General features: G+C 37.2%; 1 protein-coding gene across 1 annotated transcript; it reads right to left on the reverse strand.

Annotated features, from left to right (window-relative positions):
* Positions 1-767: 767 nt before the first annotated feature.
* LOC113231514 lies at positions 768-17,892 on the reverse strand. Its single transcript, XM_026465839.1, has 7 exons — positions 17,837-17,892; positions 17,254-17,436; positions 11,172-11,300; positions 5,279-5,423; positions 2,601-2,748; positions 1,310-1,388; positions 768-1,096 (listed from the first exon to the last, which is right to left on the reverse strand). The coding sequence occupies exons 1-7, from the start codon at positions 17,890-17,892 to the stop codon at positions 856-858; spliced, it is 981 nt and encodes a 326-aa protein (XP_026321624.1). The 3' UTR covers positions 768-855.
* Between the last annotated feature and the right edge of the window lie 7,759 nt (positions 17,893-25,651).

Here is a 25,651-nt window from a genome sequence, read left to right on the forward strand (position 1 = left end):
GCTTTTCGCGGTTAGAATTATTTACAATAATTTCGTTGATAAACCCAAAGTTTGTAGTTTGGGCCGCGCGCTCTTGTTGCAAGCGACATAGAGTTGATGTCGACGAGATTTTGGTCCTATACTTGTGATGTATCCTGTACACCTAACTTGTTCAGTTGACGTGTATTTCCTTTATTTTTTTTTCCATCCTCTAAGGTTTTTACCAACGGGTTAGAAAATAAGGTTTTAATAAATCCCGAAAGAGATCGTTTTAAGGCTACTTTTGGCCGTGTCGATCGTGTTAGCCAGCATGGTCCGTGATTGGTAATCTTAGCCGACAAATGTCCGTATCTTGGTTGGCCTAGGCGTTCATAGCGAGCATGTTGTCAAATGAATGTGGGTTTTAATTACTTGAATGATGATGATGTTAAGGTCACATCTGCAGATTCTACGAACGAAATTATAAGTACTTTTCATGCTTATTAAATTTCACATATACATATATACTTTGTTTCTTGTTTCTTTGTTACTACATGCAGTACGTATTATATCGTATTATATTTATCATTTTAATGTGACTTTATAAAAGCCGGGTACTCATTAGCGAGCTGTAACTGTAACGTGACAGTCTTATTTTGAAGCAATAGGCGCCAATGTATCATGATCACAGTGCAGATCAATGTATCATGATATTTCTTTAGCTATGTTGGATGTCGGAGAAGGCAGATGGTTACAAAGTTGGTGAAACCGTTGATCCCCATGAATAAAGATAATCAACATAATCATTAGATGTTACATAAACATATTTATTGTTATATAAAATAAAAATACTTATTAAAGTTTTGATTGATGGTTACATCGACTGTTATACGCTCATTACAAATCAAGATTAACCCGGTCTGCCGTTAAAAACCGAGAAACACGGAGGTCCAGGTCTTTTCGAGCCAGAGGAGCAGTGGCACTAGGTGGTGCGATGGCTTCTGGCGGGGGCTTTTGTAGTTTCGGAATGCGGAATCGGCGAGCGCGAGTTAGTTGCCATGCAGCACTAGTGTTTCTAAGACCGCCATACACTACTCCAGCCTCTTTGTCAACGGCTGCTAGGGCCGGCCTTGGCTGACTGTAAAAGACAAACTTATTTATCAACAATTCGTTGAATCATTCGATATTTATACCTGTTATTTCTAATAACAAGCGTGCAGTCACGGTTTGGAAAATTTAGTTCCGAAACCACGGGCCATAACATAAACAATATTAGACTTTAGTACACTGTAATTTACTAAGACATTTAGCTCCTAGAAACAAGGATGTAATTACAGTATTCTGTACTTACTATCCACTTGTGATAGATGTTCTTAAACGGGCTGGTGCAATCACTGATGGCAAATCGGACGTTGAATTTCTTTTCAACCCTGAAATCGGAATTATTTATTTATTTATGCTATAAGATACCCACTTGTAAAATAAAGACAAATTCTGTCAAAGTAAATTATACAGTCTGTTGATAAGTGTGTTGCATGGTAATGAAGATAAGCAGGAATTTCCTTACTTAATTACTTAATGGGGTTGGAGTCTACCCAAGTTAGGTATATCTACAATAAATTAGTAAGGGAGACCGGGGCTGGACGTTCCCGAGGTAAGTCCCACAGCAATAACTTTGCAAGGAAAAGATATAGTAATACATGTGAAGACCGTCGTTAAAGCGTCAAATGATGCGTTTTGCCGGCAGCCATTTCAGTTACACCGGCGACGACGGAAATATGGGTATTTGCGTGGAGTTGTCCACGTAACTTTTTCGTCTGTCGTTGCTTATTATAGACCGATTCATACGTAACTTTTCTAAATTATGGTAACATTAGAAAGGAATATTATTGTTTGAGTATTTTTTTATTGATTCTATTACTTTGCCAGTATGTCAGTCTTCGTATAAAAACGTAATTTGGGGCTATAAGTTCCTCTCTTGAGGGGCTGGTTGTTCCTAAGAACAACTTCCCAAATTGACCTGCAATCGTACCTAAAATTCTTATGCCCATTTTTCTTTTTTTTAAGAATGCGAAACTACAAACGGGCTCATGTCAAATATTTAGACAAAGATGATACAGTTACTTATGAATGTTACGCAGATGAAGAAATAAACAATGAAAGTATTACTGATAAGAATGTAGATCTTCTTTTTTCCAAGTTTATTTATACATAGCATGAACATTACATACATACAATTATAAACAAGGTTGTTTTATTTAAAAAAAATTTGTTATCCTGTCATAATGTAAGCTGAATAATATGCCTCATAGGCGGAACAACGCGCCCCAAAGCGGGGCTGAATGTTCCGCTCCGAAATTTGTCAAAAATTTGTTTCTGTAAAAAAAACTATTGAGATATTAGTACAAGTGACTATAATATTACGAAAAGCGCTAAACATTTGTTCAATATTTACAAATGTTGAATATCAAACCCTTCATTTTCAGTATAAAACTACAATTTATTTTAAAATCGGAACGTTCAGCCGCTCTCTCCCCAATAATACAAGGTGTAATGAGAGAAAGTCATATTTCGCAATTGCCAAATTCTTTTAAATTTACGTAGATTTTTCTATTAGTTTTCACTCATGAATTAGTTTATACCAGAATATTTGACATTATCAATGGAGCTGCGGTCCTTCCACTTCTGTGAGCAAACCGGGCAGACAGAGCGACGGATCGACCAGCGCGGTATTTCCGCCTGCTGTGACGGCATGTTGATCTTTTGGAATGCTGGAATCTCCAAGTGTACCTAAACAAAATTATTATTTAACTGATATAAAAAAGATCTAAATTTTATCAACATTTAAATATGGTTCCAAAATGAGGTTTACCGTATCTTCATTCAAATGTCTACTAGAAAGATATGTATAAGATGTGCATCAAAGCAGTCGACTTTAAGAGTGGTAGATACAAAATATATTTCACACAGATCGCACCCTTAGCTATTAAGCAGTAGAGCTCCTTGTGAAAGAGTTCGTCCAGGGAAATACTGCTACCTTACACAGTTCTGCCGTCAAGCACTAATGTGTCAGCATGACAGTGTTCCGATTTTTAAGGGTTAAGGTGCTGGTGAAATTACAGGCACATGACTCTTGTCAACTTATATCTCACGGTTTTTTAATGAAATATAAGTGCGCATTTGAGGCGCCGTATGTTCGGAAGAGTAGCCTCCTAAGACGAGTCAGTGGGAAGCCCATAAAAGGGAAGCTTACTTAAAATGCTTTGGTCGTTGTCTTCAAGGTACGACAGGAGACGGTCGTTGAGTACACGTTCCATAGTCTTGCAGAGTATGGAACTGACTGAGATAGGTCTATAGTTGACAGGGTCAGCTCTGCTTCCTTTTATGGCACAAGTTGCACGTTTGCAAGCTTCCACGACCTGGGAACTACACCAGTCTCAAGTGAGAGGCGGTACAGGCATGTGAGAGGAGGAGACAACTCAGGCGCACAGTTACGTAGGACTATTGCTGGAATTCCATTCTCTCCCAGCGCGATCGGTCATCTGGTATGGGAACAACCATTCTTGATGGTGAGTATTAAAGTCCCCCAGAATAACTAGTTGCGCCGCTGGGTACCTAAGCTGAGCCTGATCAGACGTCTCACTCAGATGTCGGAACTTGGTTGTCTCCTGATTTCCACTGTGCCAGAGGTAGACACAGCAGTACACTATTTTGTGTAACACCTGTGTTAACCAGAAGCCACAAAACAGAAAAACTCGGAGCTTCTAGGTTATTGAGACGCTTGACACAGATGTCATCGCGAACGTACACACAGATTCCGGCACGAGGTACGAACCTGTGCTTCGGAGTATACCCGGGGTAGCTGAGGTACGCTGCGTCAGTCGGACAACTGCTCTGCGTCGCGGTGAGGAACAGCAGCTGCGGTTTGTCGGTTTCGTGGACCGAATCGAGATTTGAGTGAAGCCCTCTAATGTTGGCAAGGTGCATTTTCAATGGGAGGACGTGCAACCGCTGTGAAAATTTTATTCCTTTTCTGTGACTTTTCATAATTTTAGGAGAAGCGAATAGGCAGTAGGAAAGCAACAAGCTCAGAATGCCACACGAGGGTACAATCCGCTTGGCGACCGCGGGGACGCCCGGACGCCGGAGATGGCCACCTGATCCTCCTTTCCAGTCGCCAACGACAAGGTGGAGCATTTCGGGATTTTTCGTTGGGTGGCGGGGCAGCCTTTCTCGGGTGGCCAGCAGTGCACCGTGCTTCGTATCCCGCTAGCCTACAGAACCGAGTGCTCAGTGTGGCAGTACAAGCAGCTACAACACGTCGTCACAGGCAATGCAGCTGTTCAGTCACGACTTCATAATGGCAACTCCCGAACACGAGTCGGAACACGAGTCGGAACACGGTAAAAACCATTTGGCGAATCGACTGCGTCGGGAGGGTTGTGACTAGCCACGGCCGAAGATTACCACCAGTAGTTGTTGGTCTTTAGCACCACTCAGGGGTCACTTGTAGGGTCTCAAGGATAAACCTACGGAAGCGAGCAACATCAACCCCCGGGTGACGGGCGCAGTGGCAGTGCCCCTCAAATCTTTGCGATTTAAAGCTCTGAGTGGTACTGCAACTGTTATGGACAGGCATGTAGCTTACCATCAGGCGCACGACTTGTCAGTCCCGTCACTTAATATTATAAAAAAAGGTCACATCTGCAAAGATTCTACAAACGAAATTATAGGTACTTTTTCATGCTTATAAAATTTCACATATGAAGTTTGTTTCTTTGTTTGTTTGTTACTAGGTCATGTAGTTCGTATTATATCGTATTATATATTTATCATTTTCATGTGATAAAAGTACTTCTACCGCGTGATCACATGTGACTTTGTAAAGTCGAGTACTCATTAGCGAGCTGTAACTGTCACGTGACAGATACACTAACGAGGGCCTAGTGTGTACGCTTTGAAACAGGCTTCAATCAGACGGCTCTCTGCGAATCGCACGCATTCCGCTCGCGACATACAAGCTCACGAACTACGTACACACTATGATTTTTGGTTACATAAAAAGCAACGATTACGGTTACAGCTCGCTAGTGAGTACCCGGCTTTAGATCAAGGGTACAATTCATAGACTTATTGTCTACAAATTAATTTCAAACGAGTATAAGAATTCAAGGAAAGAAGATACAACACAGGTAACAAAATCTTGACGTTTCTTCCATTTTTATAGGAGGAACACATATAAAGTAACGTCGTTACATGTCAATATGGAAAATTAAAGATAGGCAAATTCATAGACGGATGATAGTGTTTTTTCTCTTACCGGTGCAGATATGTTAGTACTGAATGCCAGAATTGAGGGTATATCCATATCGCGTCTCGTCGATATCCTCGACACTCGCGATCGAGACACGCTGCGCTCTGTCATTCTTACACTTAGACCATGTACACAGGCTTCGCTTGAAACGCTAGAAATTATAAAAATATATTCAAATCAATTTGGAAGTAATTTCATACTCTTTACGATAATTCTAAGGCTTAACACACATTGATGTTGAACGGGATGGTACAGAATTTTTGTAATAAAATTGTAACATAGTAGTAAGTTGATTGTGTTACTTAGAAACAAGATACGATACGGTAGCTGAAGGAATTCCCGAGACAGCGCGAGAATTTTCCGGCAGACGCGCGACCTGTTTTTTGACTCGTGTCTATTTAGTATATACGTTACACCATTGACATAAAGTAGGAGTAGAGCTCCTTGTGGAAGAGTTCGTCCAGGGGATTATTGCCCCCTTACCTATTTCTGCCGCCAAGCATTAAGTAATGCGAGCATTAATACGTTTCGGTTTGAAGGGTAAGGGAAATGACAGGCACATGAGACTTGTCAACTTATATCTCAGGCTAACGGGCACTGTGTTGTTGCCTTTCAGACTTTTGCGATTAAAAGCTCTGATTGGCACTGCAATTGCTATGAGCAGACGTGTTGCTTACCACCAGGGGCACGCCTTGTTCGTCCCGTCACTTGGTGTCATGAAAAAAAAATTAAGTCCATTATGTTGTAACCATAGTACAATTTCTTTCATGAGTTAGTATTATTTTTATGACTCTCAATGAGCTTATAATACTTGTGATCAAGCATTTTTGACGTTTGACCATTTATTGCTTTATTATATATTATTATTTACCAAGGATAGGATAAATCCTATCAATAGTTATCAATTAATTATAATATTTGGGCATAATAGTTTATTTTTTTATCAGAATAATGAAGTGGACATGTCCCGAAGTGACTTGTGGTTTCTAGCACTTTCTATGCTCAAGTAAAACTTCACACACTAAATTCTCGCAAGTAAAGCTTTGCATCGTTTCGCGAGGCATAGTTTTTCCTTGCACACTTTGGAGTAAAACTTGACTGTGGAGACGGGCCTTAAAAAATTTCCAAAGACGCTTTTCAAAGCGTTATATCCATTGAGTAAGGTGGCTTTTATGAATGATACAGTAAAAAAACAAGCCAAGTAGGCACCGCCAAGATTGGAAGTACTAATTGCTTATAAGGACTGATAAATACGGAGGGGTAATGAGAGACGCACTGGTCAATTAACGGTACAATTACTCAAGTTAGAAGTAGAGCATTCACCATATTCAAGTTTAACGATCAATAATTGTTGTTTACAGTTCAAATCTGTGTTATGTTTCTGCGCAACAAGTTTGCAAAGTTCCTACCGTCAGCGTTTTATGTATCTATTAATTAGGGTTAGATCCAAGTTCTTCAAAGATAAATGAGTAGTCCACTTGCAAACAGCGCTAGGTGACATTTTTAATGATTTTTAGTTAATGGAGTGAAATAGATCAGTATTTTATTTTAAAATACTTCAACAATACAGTGCCAAAATTTGGTATATTCTGAACAAATCAGTGTCAAATGTTGACAACTTTTGCAAAAGTCGCTATCTTTCTTAGTTTTACACTTTCAAAAGTTGCCATTTTGTCGTCAACCTGCAAACGTATATACCTATTTAGTATAAACTCGTGCAAAATCCGAGAGGTCTCTCGTGTTCATTTATTGAAAACTTGAACGTCAAACATTTCGGAGAAGATTGGTTTACATACGAAATTCTTGAATTGTGTACTCATATTATAGGGCATGTACAATCAAATGTGACCAAAGAAGAACAAACGACAGAAAATGAAGACACATTGATGGTTGACGACATGGATATAGGAGACTAAAGAAAAATTAAAAATAGATTCAAGTTGTATTTTTTACTATTATTATAAGAAAACTAGCCAAGTTATCATAGTGTTGTTGCAAAACTAGCTATGTTAATTCAGAACAATTACAAAACTAGTTATTTTAAGATTACTGCTGCAAAACTCTCTAAGTTCAATTTTTAAATGGAAATAAAGTAAATAATTTTATTCTGTGATTTTGTTTGTTCATATTGTTTATCTCTTTTTTTATCACAATTTTCAGATAATCAAAAAGTACCATTCAAAAATCCGTTTTCGGAACAATAGTTATTTTTTTAATTTATAGCTTTTTTATCAACGCACCAACATACGCAACGCAACATAACCCAATTAGCTAGTGGACTACTCAAATAAATTACTTGTGTGAATAGGAATGCGCGATGAGGAACGTTCATTTATTTGTTCTTTTTGATCGAGTTCAAAAAAGGTTTTTTTTTACATTTTAAATTATTTTTTTATGATACCAAGTGACTGGACGAACAAGTCGTGTGCCTCGTGGAAAGCGACACGCCTGTCCATAACAGTTACAGTGCCACTCACAGCTTTAAACAATAAAGATCTGAGGGGCACCCCGTACTCCTCCGCTACGCGATTATTCTAGCATTTGTGAATGAATTTCGATGATTCTTTTTTTGTGGAAAGAAGGTACCTCAGTAGTGGTCCCGTTCAAAGTTGAAGAAAATATTCCCTAATTTGATACCTGTAAGGGTATCAAATTAGGGGATGAATCCAGTTTATTGAATTTCACTTCAATAAAACTTGGCCAATTTAAGTAACAAACACAGCGAAAGCGGACAAGCAGACTTTTGAGGTCGGTTTTTTTTATAAAAGTTTAATTATGGTATGAATGGACGACGTGAACTTATGCTCTTTATAGTGATGTCGTCATCACCATTGTCAATCCTTTACACATCCGACTGTTGAGCTTGGGTCTCCTGGCCTGCTACGCAGCCCGATGCGAGTTGTGGACTTCACACGTTTTGTAAAGATGAACCCTTCAAAGTGAAGGCTTTATTGCGATATTTCCCTTCCGCAGTAATGAGGTATTAATGATACTAAGTGACGGGACGAACAAGTCGTGCGCCTGGTGGTAAGCGACACCCCTGTCCATAACTGTTGCAGTGCCATTAAGAGCTTTAGATAGCAAAGATTTAAGGGACACTGTCACTGCGCCCTTCACCCTGAGACATAGTTGACAAGTCCCATGTACCTGTAATTTCACCAGCACCAGCAGTACTTCCCTGGATGAACCACTTCACAATGAGCTCTACTGCTTATTATAATTAATTCCAAATTACCCATGGACGAACATCACTTTATACCCCTCGATCATTACATTACACCCCTTTTAGGTGAGAAACACAGGGTTTCCTGTGTGGGCAGTAAGCGCTAGTCAAAGGACAATACATAGTTGCTAAAATATTACGGTTCGCACTTTTGCTCCGGTTGACTTAAACTCGTAATTGTCTCTCAACGAGATTAAGTGTAATATAATGAGTACAATGACTGTATAGGCTTGATTCAGAGCAAAATTGTGAGAAAGTTATGCTTAAGACGTAATAATTGAATTGGGAGTGAAAGTAAGTATATTTAAGAAGGAAAAATTTCTTTGTCGTTGATATTACACGTAACAGTGACCTTTTGTTTTATACATGGTGTTGAATTGAATTGTTTTATATTTTACACACAAATCTACTGTGTTATCTAGAGATGTAAGAATTTATAACTCATGGTTGGACATTTGCGATATCATCGAGTATATAACCAGAAATAGAGACGAAATGTCATTTAATTTGTTTGAAAACTATATTCCGCCATATCGTTACGGTGACAACTGCGCTGCAATTGGCCAGCACGAATTAAAAGTCCTCGGAACACTACAGAGAGTGTTGCGGCGGAACCTATGAACAGATCCGCCGCGGGGGCTGGGGGAGCATCCTCTAAACTTCACATAGTTGAGGGGATGTTGTCCTGGCCCCATGGCCCCTGGGTAGCGGGCTTAGGGGAGTTCGCTGCCCAGGATGGAGGGGCTCGAGATGGAAGGCTCGTATGGTGTTCGACGAGCCTTACATTTGGAGTCGGGGGACCGTTGTGGCTCCCTTCTCGGGGAGGGGCTGCGCTGGACGCGGCCAGCCACTGGTGGAGGCGCGGACGAGCGATAGCGTACCCGTGCCTCTACCTGCTTTTGTGCGGTCGGGTTGCTCCCCTTCAGGGTTCAGCCCAACAAAACTTTATGACATGACAGCATATTTTTTGTTTTTCAATATTTTTTTTAATTGAATAGTATATACTAAATCTACCATGAAATTTTTAAATAATCTAATGGAAAGCACTAACGTGGCATATCAAATTTACAATTTTGAATTTTAATTAATAAACATTCAATTATATACATAACATACTATTAGTGATTGAATAATTATGTTTATTGATAAAAATGTGAAGGTTCAGGTCTTTCATTTCATACAGATGGTAGCAAATCAAGTAACACATTGACGAAATTTGTTCCATTGCTCTGGAGGCGATATTTGAACAAAGTTTATGGCTTGATTTGTTGACAGTGCTTACGTAACCGGTTTAATTTTTCTTTCGATGTTAAGGTACATGTATTAGCACAGATAGTATAATACTATACTGTAATAGGTATCTATTAACCACATAAAAATTAAAAATATGTAATCAAGTTCCTGTTTACCTCGTTAAGTCCATGGGATACCTATAAAATGATATGGTTTTTTTTTGTTATGTTATTGAATTTACACACAGTACAGTAAACCATATTTGTTTCTTTTTATAAACACTTATTACAAATATCAATTCTTGTGAACATTTTGTATTACTCAGTAAAACAATAGAATGACTAAACAAGTCGTTACTAAGCAATGTACACATGTCAAAAACACTAAAGCTTCCGGGCCCCAGGAAAAAATCCGAGACTCGATTTTCAAGACCCACCGAGACTCGATTTTCCCGGGAAAAACGACACTTTGGAGGCTATTTCAAACGTAGGTTTCATATTTAGAGACGAAGCATTTAGGCAGTCTACATATGATATTTTAATCAAGTTCTTTATCAACTCAAATTATTACAAAAACATATATTATCAAAGTTTTTTTTTGTTACCGAAAATTTTTGATGTTCCCGATACTGAAAGAACCAGGTTCAAGCGTCAAAAATGCTAAAAAAATTATTGAGACTAATTATTAATACAAAAAAAATCCTTCGATTTGACAGTATTCGAAATATCGTTAAAAACGCTAGTACGGAGTATGACAAGGAAAATATTTCATTACACCATATTTTAAGCAACGATTTGGTAATATTGTGGTCTAAGGAAGGCCTACTTTAAATTAAAAAAAACTACCATGAAGTTACAGGGTTACGTAGAAAGTGCATAATATGACTTTAGGTTTCAGTGAGGTATAGAATTATTTATTAGTATTTTTGGTCTACATTGAATTAGTAAAGTGATATCCCTCCGACCTTATTTATTTATTTATTTAAACTTTATTGTAGAATACACCGAAGTACAGATGGCCGACTTGATGCCATAAGGCATCCTCTACCAGTCACCCATTGAGTCAAACAGAAAAAAAACAATAGGTTGGTACAACACTTAAACAAGAAGAACAATATACTAGAAAACTAATCGATAATTTGTAATAAACTTACTTATATATATTATAATAATAAATAAAATGATATATGTACATTCATGTTGTTTCATAGAAAAACAATAAAGATGAGCAATTTATAGAGCTTGCTAGCACGATATGACAATTAAGGTAACCTTAATTATTATGCAAGCAGAATAAAAGCTTTGTACAATTTAAATAGGTCCGTCCAAGAGCACATCAAACGCGAGTTTTGCCTTCTTATTAAGAGCGGCATAGAGTCGAATTTAATCTTAATTGTTAAGCTTGACGTTCTCTTGATCCTGTGATATTTACAAGATATCTTACTCGTCGGTCTCCACATCTTCGTCTTTGGGCAGATTCAGTGTTTTTTCCGTAATCTTTTCTTGTTCTTCTTTGCTGCGCCTGCGTACCATGGTAAGCAGAAGCGTGGCGTGACCACCTAAGTCATCGACGCTATAAAAAAGGATAAATGTGAAAATTATCTGCAATGATAAAGTATATGATTATTAATCGTTTATAAATTAGTACTTTATTTGAGTTAATCTCAAAAAAAATCATAATAATATAAAAACAAAGGTAGGTACATTACTGAAAAGTAAGAACAGATAACAAGTTGCTTATGGATACCTGGAAATGTGTGGTTAATGTATAGAATAAAGAGCATGTCACACACAGCTACTTTTTGCAGCGATGCAGTTACTAATCGTCTACCTTTACACACGCGCGCGATTTTAAGCATCGATGCAAACGCGATGCAAGCGCGCGACTGCATCGATACAAATGCGCGACTGCATCGCTACACTTAGGATTTAAAGACGATTGCATCGATGCAATCGCGCATTTGTATCGATCCTGTCGCGCGTTTGCATCGATGCAATCGCCTTTAGATCGCAAGTGTAGCGATGTAATCACGTGACACGAACGCGAGTTTCCATCGCTATTAAAAGTCGCCCTGTGTAACGACTTTAAGATTTGAATTCAACTCTACGCCGTTTGCGATAAGAACGGTCTAAAGTGTCTAGATTGTTGTGCTCTTGTCTGTACCTAATCTGTAGAAGAAAATTGGTATTTTAAATCAACTTCTGCATGAAGGTCGAAATCAAATTATTAATATTTATGGTTTAAGAATTTAAGTTCTCAAAAAAAAATTATATATTCACTTAAATGAGAAACTTAAATATAGTAACATTACATAAGCTATAAACATAGTATTTGAAGATGATTTGAAGTTACATATACTGGGTCTTTTTCATTACCTGCCCAACAAATTGAAACATAAAGGAAGGTTAAAAAATTTAATATTAACGCACACACTCATAGCGCTCGCTTTAGGGAAAGCGTGTATCGCGGGTGCCAACGACACACACATAGACAGCCACAAATTACACTCAAACCCACGAGAGAAATAAATGTTTTAAAATTTCTCCCGTCCCGGGGATTTTGCGTGACAGACCAGCATGGTAACCGTTCGGCCACGGAGACAGTTATGTATATGTAAACAATTGACAGGCACCGCGAATAAAAGTGAAACAATAGAACAATACATTATTGAGATTTATTTATTTGTCGTTCATCAGTCAGTATATTCTTTGGAAAATAGGATTTGAGGAAATTGATACTGGCTAACGCAGATAAACAACTAACCTTATACTTTTATTGATTGAGCGAACCTATTCTAATCATTTAAAATTGGCGCTGTGACGTGTCACGGAAACCAACCCACTCTACCATACCATACTAAGTACCAAGCAAGGCTAATATCATTTGGAAAAGAGCTGTGTTTTATCGGTTAATATTTAATTATCTAGACGTCTCTTTATTGTTGCCATTGATTCTGAAACATGGATCTTCACTGCTACTTTTTGATGTAAATGAGTCTTACTCTACACAGTACATACTTTAATAAATCATAGCAATTTTATTTTTTGCGTCTAATGACCATTATGTAACAAACATACTCATAGGGTTCATTTTGGTAGTTTTCTTTGGTACGATACACAGTACCTATAAAGTAAACAGTCAAGTGGCACCCTTGTTGTAATAAGGTCACATATATGTAAAATGACAACTTTTTTGAATGAAATAAGTTTTTTATGCTTAAATAGGAATGTTATAAAATTACATATTTCTGACGGCCTCCGTGGTCGAGTGGTTTGCACACGGGTTTTTATGGTGTACGTGTACGCCATCTCTGAGGTCCCGGGTTCGATACCCGGCCGAGGCAGTGTAGAAACTTACTTTTCTATATTGTTTCGGGCCTGGTTATTTGTGGTACCGTCGTTGTTTCCGATTTCCATAACACAAATACTTGAGCTACTTACTTTGGCAGATCAGAGCAACGCATGTAATGTTGTTTAATATATTTACTCATGTACGTAATTTGTTTCGTCAAATTTCATGTGACCAAAAGACTTTTGACGTATGACTACATGTCGCTTTACTCTACTAAAGGTACGGAATCTATTTGATCCTGATTTTGAAAAGTAAAAGGGATCATACGCTACAGCTGCAAGCTATAGTTATACGTTATGGCAGTAAAATGGCGAAATTAAACACTTACTAGTACACTATGTTAGAACTTCCGTCTTTCATTGCAACTAGTTGATACCTGCTTGCTTTTAAGCTTTAAGACTGCCTTTTCACCAGAGATGTGCGACGTAACGAGGCAGTGTGCGAGAAAAAAATCCACCAATAGGATTACTTCATTTCTCTAGCCTCGCTCCGGTGGAAAAGGGTTAGCGGAGCTAAATATTTGTAAATACAAAATAGCGAGAGATGTGTGCGAGAGAAGTGTACGAGGAGTGTGTGCGAGGGATGGGGGCGAGGAATGCATGCAAAATAGTGTATGAAACTAGAGCTACTGAAAGTATGACACTAACTGACACTGACATATCATCACAGCTCACCCCACGACATCGTACCCCGTCCGAGCATAGCTGAAAAGAGTCCATAACGCATCCTCGTACCGCGCCGCTGCACATCCTCTCACCGCCTCGCTACCTCGCACATCTTTGGTGGAAAGGCAGCATAAATCTATATCACTAGCTTTTGATACGCTCAAAGAACGAAACATTCTTAAGGCGAGTCACTGGAGGAGAAGCGGGAAAAACTGTTTTGCTAGATCAAATGGTGTAGGTATTTACTATTGAATAATGGTTTTATAAAATATACACCATACACCTAAGGATATTGTCTAAAGAATACACATTACGCGATAGGATGATGTACTTTACTCGATCATATAAAATTCCGAAAACGGGATAAAATGCAGTCTAAAACAAATTATTTAAGAATAAAATATCCAACTGCACATAATTTTTTAACAAAATTTTTATATGAGGATATTTCTATTTAAATACTACAAAGAAGCTACTAAATTTTGGTTTTGAATTGAAGCCCTATAGTTATTATATCAATTATCCCAAAACTTGAAAATTTACTCAGGGGTTTAAAGACACGCCTCGCTGCTCGCTACCCTGTCGGTCGCCATCGGGCGCTTGTCAATGTCGGATCAGCGTCAAATATTCTCCGTCTGTCCTTATTATATTCATATTAATTTTAAGTGCACAGATTATGGCACCCGAAATGACGAGAGACAGAGACGGCCCCACCAAAACTCATCGCTTAAAATTTAGGTTCGCCTTCAAATACCTAAATTCATTGTCTAATTTTTGACATTGTTTGTATATTTATGTAGAAGTTCATATTTTTAGATACATTTTACAATTATTATCATTAAAATGTATCCATACAACTCTCATTGCATTTCAAATACTGACTGATTTATTAAATCCAATTCATGCAAATACATATTTAAAGAAAAAAAACGCTTTACACCTTACTACATATCAACTCCCATACAGCGTTAATTATAACTTATTTTATAAAAGAAAACCGACATCAAAAGTTCGTGGAGTTACATCTATTTGCCAAGTTTTATTGAAATTGGTTACCGGAAAGTGCGCGAAACCGAATTCATCCCCTAGTTGCCGCCCTTAAAAGTGGAATGTTTTCTTCAAATTTAAATGAAACCACTACTGAGGTACCCTCTTTCCAACAAAAAAAGAAGCATCTAAATCAGTTCACAAATGCGTTATTGTGTAACATATATACAAAAAAAAACAGTCGAATTGAGAACCTACTCCTTTTTTTGAAGTCAGTTAATAAATGAAATACGATTATGAGGTAACATTTAAATTTACGTTTAAATAACCCCAGATAAAAAGCATTGTACTCTAAAGTCTCTGTCTTTCTCTATATATATAATCTGTAAGTAAACAAGTCATAGACACCAATTTAATGGCCCCAAACACTATAGATCTATTGCAAGTAATTGAGGGTTGGGTAGTCAGTAGACTGTCCTGGTTACAGCATTAGATCATGGTTACTTAACGAATGTCAAGTCGATTGGACAAGTGGAAGTAATATATTAAGGAATTAAGGAAAACCGAGACAGGTAAGTCGATATCTCAAGTTATAGCTTTGTCTCTTATTTTACTTTTCAACCTAGACTTTAATGTTTATATTTTCTTTTATGTATGCTCTCAGCATTAATATTTATCGCTTCTGAAATACATTTTTCGACGTTTTAACTAACATCAGAAATATTAATGGTCAAAATCGGTGGTGAAGCAATCTTCGTCCCTTTTAAAAAAAGGGGGAGAGCTCCTTGTGGGCGAAGTTCGTCCAGTGAAGTATTGCAACCTACGTATTTCTGCTGTTAAGCATGTACATATTTCGTACTCTTGGTATAAAATAGCCATTACACAAAAAGTATTTATGAAATAAATTGTGTGAAACTTTATAACTTTTCTATTTTTTTTATGATACTAAGTGATGGAACGAACAAGTCGTGCGCCTGACGGTAAACGTCACGCCTGTCCATAACAGTTGCAGTGCCACTCAGAGCTTTAAATAGCAAAGATCTGGGGTGCACTGCCTCTGCGCCCATCATCCGGAGACATAAGTTGGAAAGTCCCATATGCCTGTAATTTCACCAGCACCCAGTAATGCTCACAGAAATAGGTAAGGTGGCAGTACTTCCCTTGATGAACTCTTTTACATGGAGCTCTACTGCTACTAATTTAGGCATAAAAAAGTTATCGAGTCATTCCGACCGCAGTTCTATCGTATCGAAGGCAAAATACTATATATAATGCTTGCCATCGTGGTGGCATTTGGATTTGGGTGGCAAAGGATTTGCCAATTGGCGCCTTTCGTGCACCCTTTTCCATCCTTTTTTTTATTAGATTGCAGTAGGTATGGTGTACCAGAATCTGATGGCAATAAGACAAATTTAAACGTATAGTGGGCAACATCCATTACAGTAGGAAAAACTGTACTAGATACGTATATATATTTATTGACCATAACTGATCTATCCTCGTACACGTTTTAATATCGGTTTGAATTTCTGCTCAAAGAAGGTAAGTAATTTCTGACACATTTTAAAATTTAACAAAAATATATCAGTTGCATGCAATATGGGTGCCAGATTTATTTTTCGTTTGCGGTTTGAAGGTTTACAGCACTTTAACGCAAACAGCATTTACGCCATTTATCTTTTTTTTTATCGATCATTGTCTAGACACTGGTCGGCAAACCAGTACTAATAAAAATTACATACCACATTTACATTGGTTTGGCTTCGTTAAAATTTCAAAGATCAAGTTTATTTACTCTTACTAATCGGCAAGATTTGAGACTCCGCTCTAAATCGTGAATTGTGACTTAGATGCACCCAATTCAACATTGATTTTGCGATAAACATTATTACAATGTTTTTTGGTTGAGATTGAAGTGGATTCTCAGTAATTATTGCTACAAAATCGTTATTATCAATTGAAAAAAAAAGACATTTGACATGTTAACATTGACAGATGAAAGTCGTTCGAATTTTCAAATATTCAATGCCATGACATTCTGGTAAACCTTTTTTCCATCATCTAAGAGTAAACCTATACTTTTAAATCTCTTTCCTGTAAAGTTGTCATTTTGCAGCTGTGGCTTTATTACACCTAGTAAGGTGCGACTGTAACCATATTAAAATTATATTCAACTACAATAAATTATCTAACCAATTTGTTAAAAATTGTAACCAGGGGTCTTGCACTAACTTAGAAAGTTGTCTTTCTTAACTGCCTCCGTGGCCGAACGGTTACCATGCCGGACTGCCATGCAGAGGTCCCAGGTTCGATTCCCGGGTCGGGAGAAATATTTGTATGGCCTGCATTTATTTCTCTCGTGAGTTTGGGTGTAATTTGTGGTTATCTACGTGTGTGTCCATGGCACCCGCGACACAGGGTTTCCCCAGTGCGGGGCTATGTTGAGTGTGTACGTTATATAGTTAATGCAAGACCCCGATCCTGAACTCGCGTTTTAACGAATATCGCTGGAATATACGTACTCGCTGTTTTTGGTGCTACTCGGCAACGTTAAAGAACTCAAGCGGGTTTCCAGTGACGTCGCCACCGACGGATCTTTCATCCGGTTGAGCTGGTTATCCCGCATCTTCTTTAGCAGCGTAGTATATGGATTTATTTTATAATTCATGAACGTTATAAGAGCTGTAGGGTCTTCTTCCTTTGGTCTATATAAAAAATGTACAAACAATAGAGCTATATCACACCGCTTTACTCCTAGACAATGGCATCGTTCGCGTCAGCAGTTATGATAACAAATATGAAAAACGAAACCATCACGTTTTAACTCCATCATTTCATTACAATACCTTTGCAAAGAGATCTAATGCGCAGCCATTTTGATGTTCAATTTTGAATATAATAAGGTTTCTTTAATGATACCGAGTGACGGAACGAACAAGTCGCGCGCCTGGTGGTAAGCGACACCCTTAGCAGTTACACTGCCACTCAGACCTTTAAATCGCAAAGATCTGAGGGACACTGCCCATGCGCCTGTCATCCGGAGGCAAGTTAAGTAATCCCATGTGCTTGTACTTTCACCAGCAGTGAAGTTGTAATGCGACATACCTTACAAATGTTGCCTTTAACGTCGACGTCAGAACAGTGGGGTCATAGTAGTACATGGAACAAAGACCTGCAGTTTTCGCGGCGGAATAAAATTTTTATTAAAAATTTAAAATGTTCAAAACGAGGTTCTACTTCGACAGACATGGTACTTGCAATTCTCCAGGTGTAATAGGATTTATGTACTACATAACATTTGAATAGGATTTACTATATTGACATTTCTATGAAATAAGATTTTTTTATATAAACCTCAGAAGACTGTATGGTTCTATTAACGGAAATACCACCAAACTCTTTGGTGGAATGGAGCAAAGAGCAAAGAAGAACGGTGAAATAGAATACGTGTACCAAAAGAACGGAACATAATATATTGTTTTATTAGAAGTGAAGTTATTTTCGGTTATAATAGCTTATTATTTTTTTCAAATAATCTAAAGTTTCGGACATTTTACAGGTCCTATGATCACGATACTTACGCTCTTCAATAATAACACCAATAACTCGTTAACAATGTAATTTACATTTAAATTTATAATAAATGACGCTTAAATATTTTTATTAAAAAAATTACTTTGGAAAAAAACGCTTAATATTTTCGTTTATGAATTTGTGCTATTGTGCACTGAGTGACCGTTTTTGGGTTTTCGTTTTCGTTCGGCGCGAGCACAACGTAATAATTTTATAGATCGGGATAAAACAGTTTCATTTCCATGTCATGAGTGGCAATTGCGAAAAACCTAAGAATTTTTATTACCAATATACCAATAAATTACTAAACTGCTAGAAATCGCATTAGCCGTGTCTAATGCACGAGTAAATACGGTCACAATTTCACTTTAGAAAACAACAAAAGCAGTTATGTGCAGTAAAATGGAATTTAAAATATAGTATACGGTTTGTGACTTCGAAAAGCTATAAAGTATTATTTGCTTGAGACATAAACAAAACAGGCATGATGACAAGTATGTATATGTATGAAACAACTAATTTAGTTCATAGAATTTTTAAACGTCTTTCCTTATTATATCAGGGATCCGAAATGCTTTACAATCTACATGCATATTTTAATAATGTGATAAGATTTATTACGGTGTTCCTAAAACTCGTAAACACCCGGAATCAGAGAATATTACAAGGTAAATTAGTTTTAAGCGATTAGATAATGAATTTTAAGGAAATTATTAACCGAGTTTCGTTGACGATACTTTATTGGTTAAGTAATAGAATTTGCCAAATTGTCCTACTAAATAATTTTATAAAACTAGTATGAACCAACGCGCTGATTTTAGTGACCAATCACATGAAATAAAGTAGAACAAGTAGGTGATGCTTTATTTAATTATATAACTACACTGTACAGTGATGACAGACGTTATTTGTATCCTGTACTACAATTACAAGGTTTAAAGTTTTTTAACGTTCTCGAAATAAATTCCTTTAAGAGAACGCATGTTACTAACTTGCAAGTCGAAGGTCGTGAGCGCAAAAACCGCAGAAAATCGTAAAATAAATCGATGGTAACTCAGTAAAGTGACGAATTCATGGCAACATTGAGGCTATTGTCGGCCTCACAGCTACAGTTGCTGATTGTATATTGTGTGGGATGCACAAATTGATTTGCCCACAAAAGGGGAGAATGTAGAGCTTAAGTGGTGCGGGTATTAATAAAGTTAACCGGTGGTTTCCCATCTTGTTTATTACATGGAGGAGTCGTGTTGGCGGTACACAATATTTTTTAAACACCACCTATTCACAATGGTTTTTATTCTAAATTTGTCTAGCTCTTTTTTTTAATAAATAAAACATTTTATTGTGTACCATATCGTTGGACGTCTTGGAAATAAATATTTCCGCTTGTTTTTTTTTGGACAAAAGCGTTCCAAACGTATTGAAATCAGACAATAGCGGAGTTGTACTCACAGTTCTATTGACTTTGGTGATGGCTTCATTACAATAGGTTGATCTCATATGACCAGTTCAAAGATGAGGCAAATTGCACCTAAGATCATAAATGCCTGAAAATTAATATAAAATTCGTATTAGTTGACAAATATACATGACACTGACTTTAACTTTTTAAATAGTGGTTAAGTAGCCAATACAAAGAGGATTTATTTAAAAGGTATCTAATCTTTTTGTATAATCGGTGTCTCAATGAAATTTCGATATTCAGATACAAAAGGTTTACTCATATAACAGCAAACAAAAGCACCAGCTTAAGTATTAGCAGCTGTAGAACTCGTTGTGAAAGAGTTCGTTCAGAGAAGTACTGCCACCTTAAGTATTTCTGCCGCCAAGCAGTAATGTCAGTATTACTGCGTTCCGGTTCGGAAGGGTAAGGGTGCTGGTGAAATTACAGGCACATGGGACTTGTCAATTTATACCTCCGGGTGACGGGCGCATTGACAGTGCTCCTCAGACCTTTGAGATTTAAAGCTCATTACAGGCACACGACTCGTTTGTCCCGTCACATGATATTATAAAAAAAGTTATCTAAATAGAGATAAAGATTATTCTTATGACATCAAACGATGGGACGAACATGTCGTGTGTCTGGTGGTAAGCGACACGCCTATTCATAACAGTTGCAGTGCCATTCAAGACAAATCGCGAAGATCTGAAGGGTACTACCATTGTTGACAAGTTCCATGTGGTTGTAATCTCATCAGCACTCTTTTGTTTCACCTTACACATACCTATGCTTTACTGCCCTCCGGTTTAGAAGGGTAAGATACATACTATAAATACGTACCATATACAACAAACTAAATAAATTATTGAATATATACCAATTGTACTCATGTAAATTTAAGGAAACTGTATTGAAATGGCTTTTAAAGATAAATCACAATGACTCACAAGAACTTTCGCAATATACCTCTCAGGTTTAAAATTGACCTACTAATCTAAATTGTATCTGTACGTATTGTTATCTACAAAAATTATATTCATTCATACTGTTATTAATCAGTCCATGATATTGCACAGGAAGAAAGAAACACACACACATGCACGCACGCACGCACGCACACACACGCGAGCACACACACACACACACACACACACACACACACACACACACACACTCACGTACGCACGCACGCAAGCACACGCATACACATACACACACACGTTTCATTTCAGTCATGCCTAGATGTTTATTATTTTTGCTACATTAAATTTTGTTTTTTGTCTTTGTTTAAATTTAGTTCTACTAAAAGTATGTCTGCGTTAAGGAAGAGCGGGACCACCTGACATAAGTATTTAATTACTAAATAGGTTGGTTTCAATCTCAGTTTGTAGTTTATGTGGACTGTATTTTGAATAAACATTCTTTGATATTTGATACTTTTTTATTGGTCTTGGCCTCCGATACGAGTCCTGTCTTGTGCGATATCCTCCCAGTCCTCTGCGGACAGAACGCTGTGGTCTTTCTTCACTCCGACCCTCCATCGGTATTTGGCTTTTTTCCATCTTCTAAGGTATTTGGGCCGACCAATTGGTTGTCGACCATTAAGGACATCCCATGCAGGACCATATAATATATAGGTACAGATAATTTAAAAAGTAGCAACCCCTTTTTGTGACAAATTCACACTAAAACCAAGAAATTGTTATAAATATACATTTTAATAGACACATTGTAAATGAAGCTTTTTTCTGGATATAAATCGCATATATTTATCAACTGAGTGACCGTAATGGAACTGAAAAATGAAAAAATGAAAAAGTTGGTTTGTTTGAAAAAAAAAGAAAAATTTCTTCGATCTTCGTTTCATTTCGAAGGTCTAGTTATGAATTGTTTCTTCCCGTAGTCCTAACTTCATGATCATCGAGATCATTATCCTCGAAATGGTTCGATGAAACACATAAATATCAGAAAACACATTACAAATACTTTATTCAAATAAATAAAAAAAACAATAAAGCAACATCAAAAAGCATTTATTTTGTAAGTTTGAGTGATTTTTATTGGACTTCGTGACTCTGTCTCAAATTAACCCGGTTGTGACCCAATCGATGTTGTGAAATTGTTTTCTCTATTCAAATTAAGGTATGTAATATTCTTATGTATTGGTGTTACGACATTGAGAATTAGAAATTGGGAATATCGTAAGAATAAATCTGAAAAATAGTACGTAATACCTTTATGTTGTATAGTAGGTATATTCTGTAGAGTTTTATAAGGGAAACTTCTGAACACGGATTGTACAAAACAAGATTCAAAGTGATAATTAACATTGATATTCATCATGATAACTATATCGACAAATATACGTTAAAAATATTCATCAAATTAATTTTAACTACAAAATAAAGAAGATAGCAATGTCGTGTCATGCGTTTGTAACCGAGAAGTATCTCAAAATAAAGACAAACCAAATCGTTAACCAAACATTTTCCTTCGTGTTTATTAGTTTTTCTCACTATTTGTCATTTTTAATCAAAAAATAAAGTGACAAAACTATGAATCAGCATGGATAATTGTCGTCATAATTATCAAACAAATTAAACACATTGATAATTTTGAACCCTGATTCAAAATGAACTTTGGTAACTCTATGCACCCATGTATATTATTTTGGGTATGTGTACCTATACACACATACATACTGACCTGTTACGAGTTATTATGTTCCCAGGTTCGTTACATTAAACATTCATTAAATTATCTTAACTTACATAATATCGCCTAACAGTAAAAAACCTTAGTTACGCATTTTTACATATTTTGCTTTTATTCATTTTCGTTGAAGCAAAATTTATACATTAAAGTAAATATTATGAATGTAATATCCTCCTAATGGCCAGCAAATTTGGATTTAAAGGCTTCTCCTTAGAATTGCGCTAAACGTCCAATGTACTTGAAATGTACTAAATATTCTATTTCTATTCTTTTATGCATATTTCAGACATATGCAAATATGCTCTCAGTTTTGTTTGAAGAAAGCAAACATTTTTTAAAGTGTTTTTCTAGATACCAGAGTCAAAGAATTATTTATTGCATACGTAAAATAAATTTACTCTTGAAAACGTAAAATTTAAGCTACTGCTCCTTTACTGCGCTGACTTCCCTGAGAAGAAAGAGCAAGAAAATTTAGGGATTGCCCTTTTCAAATAAATGCTATGGAATACACTTTGAATCAAATTTATGTGGAATCTAGAGCCATGACGTCTTTCCATACATCTTTATCTGACACGTAGTCTTCAATTTTGCAATTAAAATTGGCCCTATGGTCCTAACGCTAAATTTGAATGCAACGTGTTTATTATAATGTACCCTGGCCATTTACGCGATCATAGGAATAATATTGTCTGGGTCTGAATCACTTCAATAGCGGTAGGAGTAACAGTACAGCTCCTTGTGATTAAATTCGTCCAGGGAACTACTGCGACCTTGCCTATTTCTGCCGCCAAGCAGTAATGTGACATTATTGCGTTCTGATTTGGAAAGAAGGGTGCTGGTGAAATTACAGGCACATAGACCTGGTCAACTTATGTCTTTGTAATTTAAAGCTCTGAATGGCACTGCAACTATCATGCAACTTGCCACCAGGCCCATGACTCGATCGGCCCGTCACTCTGTAGTCATAGATTAAAATGCTAATTGCAAACATTTTTGTATTTACTATATTTTACACCATATTTTATATTCATCCTGAAAAATTGCAAAAAAACTACGTACGAAATGTCACTCGAAGATGATGATAATCATAGAATTAGTATGAAAGCAAACTACATTTAAATATTAATCATTTATAGTCTCTTCTATCTATGCTATTATGGAATAATAATATTATTCAATAATACGAAATAAGAAGTCAAGCAAGTGTTCATATAAACAGGATTACCTTGATATCTGTTGACCTGCAAAGTTGTATTCATACTTAAGCAAAGTTTGTGCGTACGTACGTACCTCATGTTATATACGTTGGATAGGCGCCCACTGATGGGATGGGAACGGATTTTTCGGTGACGAATAATAATATACAACAAAGTTATAGAATTACAGTTGAAACTACTACAATGTTAGGTCGTAGCTGCAAAAGAAAGCTGTTGTATGCATAGGGGTACCGAGCCGGCAGCCTCCGGTGTACCTCGGCGGCTTTGGGAATGCTTCGGCAGCCTTGCGGAATGCTTCGGCAGCTTTGGGGATGCTTCAACAGTCTGAGGATGCTTCGGCTGCCTTGGGGATGCGTAGGCATGCTTAAGGATGCCGCGACATAATTGCCATCAGTAAGCGTTTGCATGCAGGGATGCTGCGCCGGTCCTAACTCATGTCAAGTAAAGATTGAAGTTGAATTTATGTTATAGATTGACGATTAAGGATACACTCTCCATGAAAATCAATTTAGTAGCAGTAGAGCTCCAGGCGGAGAGTTCTTCCCGGGAAGTACTGCCTTATTATTATTATTAGGGTGGTTTCATTATGAGCCTATGCGGCCTTTCATCATTGCGACCATCCACTGATCTATTACTAACTACCCACCTTACCAGTTGCTACTGCCAAGCAGTAATGACACATTTACTGCGTTTCGGTTTTGAAAGGTAAGGGTGCTGGTGAAAATAATAATAATAATAATACCGCCTCTCCCATATAAAAATTGAAAATCATCAATCTTCAAAATCAAAATTAGGCCTTGGGAGAGCCGAGAGTCTAAAATAGATAATAATAACGCATACAGTCAACATAGCCCCGCACTAGGGAAACCCTGTGTCGCGGGTGCCATGGACACATACATAGACAAGCACAAATTACACCCAAACTCACGAGGGAAATAAATGTAGGCCATACAAATATTTCTCCCAGCCCGGAAATCGAACCCGGGATCTTTGAGTGACTGTCGACTGACTGACTTTGCACGGTAATCGTTCGGCCATGGAGGCAGTTGATTACAGGTCCATGGGACTTGTCAACGTATGTCTCACGGTGATGGGCGCAGTGGCAGTGCCCCTCAGACCTTTGGGATTTAAAGCTCTGAGTGGCACTGCGATTGTTACGGATGGATGTGTCGCTTACTACCAAACGCACGACTTTAGCGTCCCGACATTTGGTGTATGAAAAAAAATATTATTCGTTGATACTCTTGCTGCTCAGACCTAGCAAAAATGACTCGGTTGAGTGGTATTAAGCAGTCGTCTACTCTACACTAGTCAATTTTCGTGCTATTATGCAGCTATCACGGCGGCGTGTAGAGCATCATGTTTGCTGTGAATAGAATGGATGACTTTTTCGCAATATTGCGTAAAAGGCATTAGTTTTTGTTATTTATGGGAATGAGCGAATAGGCCAATGGTGTTGAGAGGACTGTATGCACTACACACACTTTATGAGTGAAGCCTAAATAGTTACAATATATATCACTCGCACCTGCAAAATAGCAATTTTTCAAGAGTTTGGAAATTCTACGAACGAAGGAGAGTTATACAATTTTATATACACATAATTTGTATGTAGTTCGTATTATTTTTATCACTTTTATGTGATAAAAGCACTTCTGACGTATGATCACATGTGACTCTATTACCTACTAAGCGTACGAATTAGTGTTCGATTCTAAATTTAATTCATAATTTTGTGTTAATCTTGCAAAAGTAATGTCAAATCATAATATTAATGGCATATCTAATTAATTCGTTCAGTTTATCAGGGAATTGGGTTGTCGGTATAGAGATAAAGGCTCCCCACGCTCTGGATCTTACTTGGTGCAACAAATTTCGTTGGCCATTCAGCGCCGTAATGCTGCCAGTATTATGGGGACGTTTGAACTAGGAAATATTCAGGAATATCCTTTTTCATTCTTATAACCAAAT

The sequence above is a fragment of the Hyposmocoma kahamanoa genome, unplaced genomic scaffold (genome assembly GCF_003589595.1).
Source record: "Hyposmocoma kahamanoa isolate Upper Pololo Valley unplaced genomic scaffold, ASM358959v1 65, whole genome shotgun sequence".
NCBI lineage: Eukaryota > Metazoa > Arthropoda > Insecta > Lepidoptera > Cosmopterigidae > Hyposmocoma > Hyposmocoma kahamanoa.